Consider the following 13,086-nt stretch of genomic DNA (forward strand, 5'->3'; position numbering starts at 1 on the left):
AAAAAGTATAGAAGATAAATGTAAAAGACACATCCACACCACCTTCAGCCCAAGAAAATAGTATATTGCCAGAACTCTGGAAGCCTCTCACCAGTCCCTTGCCTACTTTATACTTTATCGCTTACCCCACACATACTTGAACTGTAGCTTCCATTGCCTCACATTTTGTTTGCGATGCTCACTCACCCGTGCCGCTGCACGTACATGTGCTCCAGTCAGAGAAGAGAATATATTAGTATTTATTTGGCTGCCGCTAGGCACACATCTGCATCGCTGTAGTGTTTGCCTCAACGAGTACGATTGCTAGGAGCTCCCTCCTGCGTGCCTCCTGAGGCTCTAGTGAACACCTGTCACGTTTACACACCCGTGTACATGACGGGTCCACACACCTATCTACTGGTAAAATTGGTAGATCATAGATGACACACGTACCTTCAACTTTAAAAGAGATACCAAATTGCTTTCCAAGGCAGTTGTACCAATTTACACTTCCACCAGCAGTATGGGTGAGTGCTGGATACTTTACACACTCAACAGTGTGTAGTGTGGTCAGTCTATTTTTGTCATCTCGATGTGTGTGTGGAGACATCACAAAGTGAATTGAATCTGCATTTCCCTAGATTGTACCTGGTCGAGCACTTTTTTTATACTTTCCCTGGCCATGTTGATACCCTCTGTTGTAAACTGTCACAGCATGAAGTTGTTGTTTTTTTTCTAGAAATGCATTGTTTGGACTTCCATATTTAGATCTATAACTCACTTGAAATAATTTTTTTAAGTAGTGTGAGAAGGGAGTCAATTTTTCTTTTATTTTGTATTCCCTCCCATTGTCAAGTTCCATTTATTGAAAAGATCACACCTTGCCTGGAGCAGCATTAGCTTTGCCAAAATCAAGTGCGTTATATGGTGGATCTATTTCTGGGCCTTCAATTCTAACCAATGTCTATCCTTGTGTCAAAACTACACTGTCTAAACTATGGTAGCCTTTTAATAAATCTTGAAAGCTGGTGGTACAGACACCCTCAGCTAGTTCTTTGTCATTAAAAATGTCTTGACTGTTATTCAGTCTTTACCTTTCCATACCAACATTATAATCGACTTATCAAATTCAGCAAAAAATAAAATCTGTTGAGATTTTGGCTCTCCTTCAAAACAAAGGAAATATGTTTAATAGTTCAGTCTTGAGTTTGTTGTTTCTTCTATAGGCTTCTAAAGATAAATTTTTAAAAATCTGATGAAAGACATTCTCTTACATTCTTAGTTTTAAAAGTTCTTTTTTTTTTAATAATAAATTCCTTGTTCAGGTGTTTGAAATGACTTTTTGGTATCTACAAGTGTATTATTTTTTCTCCATTAGTTTATTAATGTAAAATAAAAGGATGGCTTACCTAATGTGAAGCAATTTGGCATTGCTTCAGGTAAGCCCAACTTAACTGCAATGTATCACCCTTTGGGTTTGCTGTCAAATAAATATGCTAATAATGTGCTTAAATTTTTTCATCTATGTTGATGAATGAGATTGGCCGGACACTTCCTTTGTAACAACATTTTTGTTGGTTTGAGTGTCAAGATTTTCCTGACCTAATAAAATGAGTTAACGACGACTGTTTCTTCTTTTTCTATGCTGTGAAACAATTTGTTTAAATATGTCAAATTTCTTTATTAAACGCTTTGCAGAATTCACCAGGAAAGCCAAGTGGATCTAGAATTGTTTGTGACAAGATTTTACATTTACAGTCATATGCCTATTCTGGAATCTGTATGTTCCTGTGCCAGATCCTATGTGCTGGTTTTTAGGGAAAATAGCCCACTTCTTTTTAGATTTTCAAATTGTTTGGCACTAGGTTTTCCAGAACATTCTTTTATGATCTTTCTCAACTGTATATGATCGATGGTGATGGCCTCTTTTTCCTTCAGATTGTGCCTTCCTCCCTTTCTTAATCATTCAGGGGGTTGGCAAATACATTCCACTTTTCAAAAAACCAACATCTTTCTCTGTTCATCACTCAATTGCATGTTCATTTCTTATCTCACTATTTTCTGCTATTACTCCTCACTTTGTTTCTTCCATTTCTGTTGGATTTATGTGCTTCTCCTTTTCTGTCTTCAGGGGTGAGCGTGCAGCTCATGGATATTTCAACTAACTTACTTTTCTAATTGAGACTATCAATCATGCTCTGAGCAAATCTTTGTATCCCACCAACCTTAGTGTAATCCTTTCATGAGTATTCATTCTCAAATTATTTTCTGATTTCTATTTTTATCCATGGGCTAGAGGGGTTTTTATATGATTGCTCTCCAACCTATACAGTTATTCTAATTGTCTTTTTATTACATATTTCCAACGTCAGTGTCTTATGTCTGAGAATATATAGTTTACATGATTTCAATCTGTTGGATTTTTACAAATCAATCTTTACAGCCAATACATGGTCAATTTTATTAAACATTTCTCCTTTCTTTTTCTTTTTTCTTTTTAAAAATTTTATTTATTTGAGAGAGAGAGAGAGAGAGAGAGAGAGAGAGAGAGAGCACAAGCTCGAGGCTCCATCCCAAGACCCTGGGATCATGACCTGAGCTGAAGGCAGATGCTTAACTGACTGAGCCACCTAGACGCTCCTTATTAAACATTTCATTGTACTTAGAAAAAATGTGTAATCTATAGTCATTGGCCTCAGGGCTCTAGAATATGGCCATTTGTTGGGCACATTTTGTTTGTCATGATAGGGTGTCTTGTTTGCTTTGTTCTACCAGCTATCTTACAAATTGCCATTATTATTATTCCATTATTGGTGTGGACTTAATTTCTCCCTGTAATCCTACCTAACTCTCTCTCTGCATGTGTACATACACACACGAAACACACACACACACTTTTAAGGCCAAGTAATTATGTGTCTACAGGTTCACAATTGACTTCTAATCATTATGAAGCATCTCTCTTTACCTCTAATAATGCATTCTACCTTCAGATCTACTTTGATATTAGCATAATTATGCCAAAGTTATTTTGGTTAGTGTTTATTCCATATATCATTTTCTAATCTTTTCTCTTCCAGCATCTATAAACAGCCCAGAGTTATGATTTCTTCTTTCAAATCCAGTATGACAATCTTCATTCAGAGCATTTGGTCCATCATGTAATCGGTTACAAATGTACATTTAAATCAACTATCTTAAATATTTTTTTATTTGTAGCATCTGTCCTGTATCAGTCTTTTTTTTCCTGCTGTCTTTTGATTCCTTCTTATCTTCCTCTTGATTATTTTTCATTGTTCCATATAACGCTGTATTTTTCAAATTATTACTATTTTAGGGTTACTGTAAATATTAAAACATAGATCCTTGAACTTATCAAAGTCTGATATTATTGATATTTATATTCTTTTCTCTAAGAGAATCTAAAATCTTTGGATGCAATAGCAATTAACTTTCTTCCAGCATACAGGCAAATGTGGTTGTGAATTCCAATTTCATATATATTTTAAATTCCATAAACAGTCATCATCATTATTGCTTTATGCATCCAAGATTCATTTGGATTTTTTCATATTTACGCCAACATTTGCTCCTTCCTTCCTTCCTACGCAGCTGATTCACAATCTGGAATCATTTCCTCTTGCTTAAAGAACACTGGAGTAGCTCCTTTAGTGTAAGACTGTGGTTGGCAAATTTTGCCACTTTTAGTTTGTCGTATGTTCACCCACTATAAAATTAGCAGTATTTTTTTTTTTCAGCTGACAACCTCCATTACTTCATGAAAAATTCCAACAGTGGGCGTATTGTTGTGCACAAAGGGCTTTTTCCCCTCTTTTTTCCCCCAACTCTTAAGATATTTTTCCTTTGTTTTTGTTTGCAGTTTCACTATGGTATTTCAAGGTGTAGCTCTGGTCTTATTTGTCCTGTTGAGTCTCCTTAGCTTCCGGGGCCTTTACATGAACATGTCTACATTTTGGAACATTCTGAGATTATCACCTAAATAATATTGCCTCTCCTCCCATTTTCTCTCTCTTTCTTCTGGGATCACAATTATATTCATGTTAGCTCTGTGTAACCTCTCTCTCTAACTTCTGGTCTCTTGTCTCTCTGTGCTTAAGCCATTTTCTCTTGACCTATATTCTCACTCAGTAATTCTTTTTCAGATGTCTCATATGCTACTAAAGCTTTCACTGAGTTTTGGTTTTAGTTACCTGTTCCTTTTAAAACTTAATATTCTCTTGTTTTTAAAGTTTACAGTTGTCTTTTGAAAATTGCAATCATATCTTTTCCTCTTTTTTTAAGATTTTATTTATTTACTCATGAGAGACATACAGAGAGAGGCAGGGACATAGGCAGAGGCAGAAGCAGGCTTTCTGTGGGTAGCCTGACGAGGGACTCAATCCCAGGACCCGAGGATCATGATCTGAGCCAAAGGTAGATGCTCAACCACTGAGCCACCCAGGTGCCCCAATCATCTCTTTTCCTTCCTTGAACATAATAAGCACAATTAATTATCTATCTATCTATCTATCTATCTATCTATCTATCTATCTATTTATCTATCATCTATCTATCTGTCATCTATCATCTATCTATCTATCTATACCTGGGGCCCTTGGGATCTGTTTCTGTTGTATATGGCTTACCATCTAGAATTTACCACCTAGAATTTACATCACAAAAGTTATACATATTTGTGAAGGTTCTGAATACATACTGGCATTTCCTTCTACATAGTTTATACCAGTCCATTCATTTATTTATCTATCTCACAACTATTTCTTGAGCATCGGCTATGTTCTAGAAATTTTTCTGAGCACTGGTGATATAGGAAGGAACAAACCAGAGAAAAAGCCAGCTCCTAAGGAACACTGATTTAAATAGAATTAGAGATACCAAAACAAAATAGGTGAAGTAGTGAAAAGTACTCTACAAAAAATAGAGAAAGGTCAGGGGATAGAGCATAATGGTGAGTGATGTGTGCTATTTTTTTAAAGGATTTTATCTATTTATTTGAGAGAGAACAAGAATGAGAGCATGAGCAGGGGGAGGCACAGAAGGAGAAATAGGCTCCTCACTCAGCTCAGCATGGGGCTCAATGTGAGGCTCAATATCAGGACCCCGAGATCATGAACTGAGCCGAAGACAGACTCTTAACCGACTGAGCACCCCAGGCGCCCCAGATGTGTGCTATTTTAATGTGGTGGTCAAGTGAGATGCCATTCATCAACGATCTGATGGAAGTGAAGGAAGAGACCATGGAGCTGTGTGAGGAAGAGCATTTCAAGTAGAGGGAACAGCAAGTGCAAAGTCTCTGAGGTGGAACTGTGCTTGAGATGGTCAAGGAACAGCAGGTATGCCAGGGCAACCAAGTGTGAGCTTACCAATGTGAGCACTGGCAAGGGGAAGTCAGCCATGGAGGGCCATATTGGGAATGCAAGGATTTTGAATTTTACTCTGTGTGAGACAGAAAATCTTTGGAAAGCTTTAAACACAAATGGTTTAAAGGGATTGCTCATATTCATGGCCAGTAATGTATTAGAATACCCTCTATATTATCCTTGGTAATATTTGGTATTATACATTTTTTAATCCTTACCAATTTCACAGATACCATTGTTTTACTGCATGTTTCTTTTATTGCAGATGGCTATATTCTCATATTTTGTCAGTCTTTTTTTTTGGTCCTGTGAATTATTCATTTATCTCATTTGGCTTATTCCTATTCCTTGATTTGTTGGTATTTTTGTACAGAAATGATATTACCTGTTTTTTGCTATCTCTGTTCCAAATATGCTCTTGTAGTTTTTCATTCACATTTTAACTTTACCATTTTTCCTATATACAGACATTTACAGTTTTTATGTTAGTCTAATTTTTAATCTTCTGTGATTCCTTCTATTAATTTTATGTGTAGAAAGAACACCACTCAGAAGTTAGCTATAGATTTATCTTAGTTTTTAACGGTACTTTTGTGGGCTTATTTTTATACATAGTTCTTTAATTCATCAAAAATGCATTTTTATGCCTCATATTCTTCACATTTAACAAGTTATACTAATATCACACATAAACTATACTGTTCTCTACACATTTTTAAACCACAAATCTCCTTTATGAGATTTTTGTATATTCTAGGATCTACTTATTGTTTTCCATTATGTTGTCTTAATCTTTCTATTTGTATGCAAATACCAGTATTTATATATTGTTGTTTTATAATTAAATACACTTTAATATTTACTAGAAAAAGTCTCTTTATTTCTTCTATGCAATTATTTTCTTGCTAAATTTTTCCAACCTTTTTTACATGAATTTTAAAAATGTTTTATCAAGTTTCAGTACATTCAATGAAATTCAACTGGTTTTATATTAAACATGTATATTAATCTGCCCTTAGTGATTTCAATGACTCCAATAATTTTACTTACCAAGTTGTACTTCAATTGAATTGTTTTTTGGATAAATGATTTTAGGAATTCTTCCTGCATATCCATTTGTTTCTGCTAAGAAATCATATCCACGTGAAATTGCATTAGAATCATGTATGACACATTCCCAACTATTTATACCACAATGGTGTAAAGAAAAACATGACACTGAGCAGGCCTTCAATAAACATTAGTCAAGTAAAGAACAAAACCTATGGTGTGATGAATGACCATCTCATAAATGCATATTTTCAAACCAGAAATAATTAAATTGCTAAGGAAAAACCCTAAAAGCTGGGCTACTGGGAGAGTTCACTTCTCGGTTCTATACATAAACTGCTAAGATTGTGTAATAAAATCTCACTACCTAATAATCTAACTATAGTTTGTAAGCAGTGGTCCTAGGCCAAGCTCTGGTCTAGGTCCTAGACAGAGAGAGAGAATGACCCTAATGTTTTATCTTTGCTCCTCACTGCTCCATCCTCCATCCCTTGCTTCTCCATATTCTTTATATCCTGTCCTCTTCTGTTCTTCTTCAGATCCTTCATTCCTCCACTCCACTGTAGAGCTATCTCCCCTCTTGTTGACTTTCCAGCCCTTTGTTTTTCTACTACTTCCTTTCCCCATTTGCCCACCAACATCTAACAATCAACCACCTCACCCCACATTCTTCCTCTCTACTTGGGATGGGACACAGAGACATTATCAAAGGGAAGGCTAGAAAAATGAAAAACCCTGTGTCCTTTATAATGACAATACTACTTGCATGTCCTACAAACTATTCAAATTCAGTGTGTCCCAAACAGAGGTCATCACCAGCCAGTTAATGTATCACTTTGCACCAGATCACACACAACTAAAATCTGGAAGTCACTCTAGGCAACAGTTCTTCTCTCACCTCTTCAAATCATCAATCAGTAAGTCAGACAAAGTTCATCTCCTAACATGTCTCCATGAGTGCCTCCTTCTTCATGGCTAAACCTTCTATTTTCCACTTTCTAGTCCTTCCTTGGTAGTCTTGTTCATATCCACCTCTTCCATTACCATCTAGGCCAAGTTGCATCTCCAGACCTTTCTCTAGACCATGGCCATGGTCAACTTGACATCTCCATGTGGGCACCTCCAAGTACTCAACATAAACCCATGACCAAACTCATGATCTCACTCTTAAATTCAGTTTCCCTCTAGAGTTATATTATTTCATTGAATTATATCACCATCCAGTCTGTTGCATATGCCAAAAGGCCTAGCTCCCTTGACCTTGCCACATCCCTTCTGCCATATTCAATCCAACACTAACCCCTGTGAGGTTGACCTCCTCAGATACCTTGAACCCATCCACATGTCTCCATCTTCAGTGCCACCATGTAGCCTGTGCCTACCTGATATCTTACCTGCATTTCTGTACCTGTCTCCTACCTGCCACTCCTGTTCTGTAGGGATCATTCTGGGTACAGGCAGCCATGCTGAGCTTTCAGGCCAGCAAGTCACATGCTACTCTCCTGCTCGCAACCCCTCTGGCTACTTACCATTGTTCTTAGAATAAACTGCATACTCTCTGCTTTGGATTCCATGTTCCTACCAATTCTTGGCCCTGGATACTTCTCTAACCTCATTATCTAGCATTGCTCCAACCAGCCTGCCTCCTTCTCATTATTCACATATACCATAATCTGTTTTTGTCACAGGGCCTTTACTTTGGTTGTTCCCTCAGTCTGGAAAAATCTCACCCACTCCATCACTCAGGTAATGTGTCCTGACCGTCAGTGTTGCTGTTATCAAGAAGATTTCCCTGACCCTCTGCCTTCTCAATAGGTCCTTGTCTGTTCGATCTCACACTTTCCACTCCTTCATTGCATTAATCTCCTTGGTAATTACACATCTCATGAGCAGACTATCTGATTTATCTCTGCCTCCCTTCCCTGCTCAGACTTCAAAGCTCCATCAGAGCAGCAGTCATGGCTGCTTTCCTTCTTCTCAGGCTGTCTCTACTAGACACAAGATGGTGGCCAGTAAAGAGCCACCAAATTCCTGCCTGAAGAATCCCCTGCTACTTTCACTCAAGTTCAGATTATCAGCACTCTTCTCAATACTGGCTGTTGCAGCAGCTGCCAAAGTGGACTACAGGTTTCAGGACCTTCCTCAACTCTTGCTCAACCATCTCAAGACTGGTCTCATCCATCACAAACAAAGCCTCGTCACTCTTCATCCAAGGGCTCTTCAGCGGCCTCATAGCAAAGCCTCAGTGTAACTGGGCCTCTAAATCCTGACCCTGTTTAACACCTCAGGTCCCAGCACTCTTTTCCCCATGCTTACGTATGCTCTAATAAAATTAGCTTTAAATCCAATGCAAACTATGCTGGTAGACACTTCTATGCTTTGTCTTATACTATACTCTCTGCCCTGCCTCTCACACTTTACTTTTATAAACTTGACTCCTTCAAAATTCAGCTGAAAAGACATCTCCTCCTGGAAGCCTTCTAAGACCATTTCCTTGCCACTCTTGTGGCTATTCCTGATTCTTTTCCTGTTCCCCCGACACTATCTACAACTCTATCTATAACTCTATCCTTACTACATAATGTGAAATGATGATTCATTTGTATCTTTAGCTCCACTACCACCAAGCTGAGAGCTTCTCAAAAGAAGAAACAATGGTTTTGGGTTTGGTTTGGTTTAGTTTGGTTTAATTAACATGTTCTAACAATTGGGGCATGAACTAGGTCATAAATAAGTGTTTACAGCAATAACATGAAATATAGGCTATTTGAAATTCAATGACCTCTTGATGTAGTCTTCATTCTGTCTTTCAAAGAATTCCTTCAGCTACCAATGTAAAACTAAGCATGATAGTCAAGAAGAAAATTTTTTGTGCATATATTTGGAGAGATAACAGGTAACACAAAACTCAAGAGCATAGAAGTCATAAAATGTAATAAAATTAATTTTCTTAATTAAAGGGTTCCAGGTGGGAAGTAGGAAGCCACTCATGCTAAACACATGCCCCAAGAGAGCCACACCAAGAAATTGCTAGGTACCACCCAGTATTATGAAGTCTGACAGAAATTAGTGACAGACAGGATGATCCCAGTTAAAGAAATACTCAGTCTTCAGTTCTTTCCATTTAGATGAGTAAACAGAAAAGACAGCTGTCTACTAACAAAGAGCAAAAGGCAACACAGCAAGAACTCCTCACCGAATGTGTTGAGAAGAAACAGTGCTCATCTGGGCACCAAAAGCCTCCATCCTTGTCCTGTTTCTTCACTGACCAGCTTTGTAATCTTCATAAGTCACCCCCTCCTGAGACTATAAAATTCATGGCTTAATGGGGCACCTGGGTGGCTCAGTGGTTGAACATCTACGTTCAGCTCAGGGTGTGATCCCAGGGTCCTGGGATCAAGTCCTGTATCAGGCTCCCTGCAGGGAACCTGCCTCTCCCTCTGTCTATGTCTCTGCCTTTCTCTGTTTCTCTCACGAAAAAATAAATAAAATATTAAAAAAAAAAATAACGGCTTAAGTTAAATTATCTTTAGGGTTTCTTTTACCCTAAAGATTCTGTTTTCAAATATCCAGGTCATATGTTTGAGCAAACTGGCTGCTCTGGGTTGAGAACGGACACTTCATGAGCATCAGGTATCCTGGAGCTCTGCATACCCCAGGCAGGGGAGGCCAAAGCTGGAATGGCCCAGCAAAGTGGTCATACCAGTGACAGCTGAGGAAAATAAGAGGAACAGTAATATCTACCACCTCCTGAACACCTACACTTTGCCAGGCACCCCAGTACCCACTTTACAGACATGCTGTCATTTAATTTTCATACCAAGAGGGTTGAGTGTTCTGTTTTTCCAGATAAGGAGACTAAACTGCTCATGCCCTCTGCCCTCTTCTTTCTACCCTCTGATTCTAACATGGTAAGTTTGAGAGCCCACTAACCTTCAAGAAAATCAAGATTAAGAATTACCATTGCCCGAGAAGCCAGCCATCTCACACAAAGCCAAGAAGAAGCCAAGGCAATGGATATGAGCATACTTACTGATACGCACAGTGATGCTGTTTAAAACAGTGTAGTGTTTCCCTGTGTGTGTCAGTCGGGCTTGGCATGCATAGTTCCCTCCATCCTCTGCTGAAACATTGCTCACCGAAAGCTTTATTCCCCAGCGAATAAACCGTCCTTCTTTAATCTCTTTACAGTCCTAAATATAAATGTATATATACATGTATATATATTTTTTTTTAATTTTTTTTTTAATTTTTTTATTTATTTATGATAGTCACAGAGAGAGAGAGAGAGGCAGAGACACAGGCAGAGGGAGAAGCAGGCTCCATGCACCGGGAGCCCGACGTGGGACTCGATCCCGGGTCTCCAGGATCGCGCCCCGGGCCAAAGGCAGGCGCCAAACCGCTGCGCCACCCAGGGATCCCATACATGTATATTTTAACTCAAAGAGTATTTTGTGTATCAGTTACATTTCTAGTTAGCACCATCCTATGAACTGCAGGGAGATGCAAAAAACATATGTGATCCCTAGGTCTCGGGTAATTTATAATCTAACTGAAGACAATATCTGTATCTAGATAGATAGATAGATAGATAGATAGATAGATAGATAGATGATAGATGATAGATAGATAGATAGATAGATGATAGATAAAAAGATATCTGCAGATTCGACAAAGGATATGCTACAGGCTACAGTGAGTGCTGTAAATATTAAGTCTAATGGAAGTTGGGAGGATAGAGGCATAGGTGAGCTAGAAGGGAGACCGCATGGAGGAGGACTACATGGGGCCCACAGAGGGGTGCGGTAGGAGGGTGTGAACAGGCAGGAATGCCCGCCACCCACAGAGGCCCATAACTCTCAGTGGACCACCATCTCATGGCGCCAAGCCCCTATGCCAAGATTGCAAGCCCACTTGACTATTCACTGCTTTCCAGGCCCAAATACACCTTCTTCACCTATTGGGTTGGACTTTACAGAGGTCCAAAATAACTCTTCAAGAATATTCTTCTTGAAGGCTTGAACAATAATAGTCAAAGTATGTCAGCTAGGCTTATGAGCAGATGTCATCTACCTTGTTACATCACCTGTGCTTCCACCCCAATAACAAGAACCCCAAATCAACTTGAGGCCTGATTAGTCTCAGGAATGCCTTTCTCATTTGTCATTCTCAGCAACCACCCACAGGGCAGGCCTCAACATCCATCTGTCCTGTCAGAACTCACATTCTCTGCTAATCGCCACTTCTTGCATCTCACAGACCCACTCTGAACTCTCCCAAAACTTTTCTCCTGTCCTCAGAAAGTGCCACTCTACTCAGTGAGTTCTTGGGTTATAAGTCCATTTATTCGTTCAAGCATTCAGGTTCCTGCTCTTTGCTAGGCTGTGAGGGGCCCTGTCATGCAGGAATAAGATGTGGTCTATGTCCTTAGAAGCTCACAATCATAAGATAGAGACAAACTTATAACCACTAATAAAAATTTAATTGTCCAAGTGTCCAGCTCTCTCGTCACTGAGTCAGCTATAGCTAGCTCAGCATCAGAGCCCATTCTTCACCTTGGAATGGTGTGAATGGATCCATCTTGGAAGAGGAAACTCATTCATGCCAGAATGAGCATTTATTTACAATGTGAAATTCTAGGAGTTTTACATTATTCCCTATTTGGGAAACCCAATTATAATTAGACAATTGCTTACCAAATAGAATGGGAATTACTAGTAAGAATCAGATGGGTAAAGGCATCTGATTCCAATACTGTGATGCCACCTTCTTTAGAGACAAACAAAAAGCATTGAGTCCTTTGACTATGAAAACTTCTTAAACTTCTTCTCTAGAGTGAGAGCTCATATAATAGCAATCTCTGAGCCCCCCTTTCTATGTTTCTATCATTGATCAGTCCCTTTCTAATCAACTCCTTCTTTCTCTCAAAATGTACAAATACTTCATCATATTAAAACGCAGCCTTGATAGCTTAAGAGCCATTCTCTTCCTTCATGGTAACACAGCACTGCTTCTACTGTAATCCACCATGCATCACTTCAGAATTTAAATTCTCAGAAGGCCTCGATGTTTCTTTAAAAATTTGTGGGCAACATCCTATTAATAAGATTTAAAGTTAAAATATTAATAATAATAGCAGCAAACATTTAAATGCATTTTGTCTTTCAAGCACCAAGAAGGACCACCTTTAACCCAATCTGTACAATGATTGGAAACATAAAGTGGCCCCAGAGCATTCTGGCTGACATGCAGTGCCTACAGAACTGGTTAGGCAACCAGCAGCTCAATAACAGAAAACCATGAAGAAGGGGATGAACATTGAAGGTTTCCCAGCAAGGGAATAACATGATTATATTTGTCTTTGAGAATGATCTCAGCAAACACAGAATTAGCACAGTGGTGGAGCAGAAATCATTGTATTGAGAGGTAATTTGGAATAAAAAAAAATACTATTCCAAATGTGAACACTTCACTACCTCTAAGAATGGATATTTTAATACCTGAACCTTTCCCTCTATAACATCTCAATTTCAAGGACCACCTTTACTCCTCTCGGTCTTCAACTCTCCCAGCTACAAGCTGGACTTTGTCATTATCCAGAACCACTATGTCTCTGAATTCCTAAAAACAAATATACCATTCTGATGATAATTTCTTATTATTCCATCTCTTCCAT

General features: G+C 38.6%; 1 protein-coding gene across 2 annotated transcripts in view; it reads right to left on the bottom strand.

The window, feature by feature from the left end:
* The window catches only part of IL1RL2 (interleukin 1 receptor like 2), a 40,305-nt gene that overhangs the window by 16,904 nt on the left and 10,315 nt on the right, over positions 1-13,086 (bottom strand). For both annotated transcript variants that reach the window (XM_072743021.1, XM_025992387.2), the window contains exons 5-6: positions 10,444-10,603; positions 6,411-6,485 (exon numbers count right to left, since the gene is read on the bottom strand). In XM_072743021.1, coding sequence (XP_072599122.1) covers positions 6,411-6,485; positions 10,444-10,603 — 235 coding nt within the window. The remainder of the gene's footprint in view (positions 1-6,410; positions 6,486-10,443; positions 10,604-13,086) is intronic.

Source organism: Vulpes vulpes, chromosome 16 (genome assembly GCF_048418805.1).
Source record: "Vulpes vulpes isolate BD-2025 chromosome 16, VulVul3, whole genome shotgun sequence".
Classification (NCBI taxonomy): domain Eukaryota; kingdom Metazoa; phylum Chordata; class Mammalia; order Carnivora; family Canidae; genus Vulpes; species Vulpes vulpes.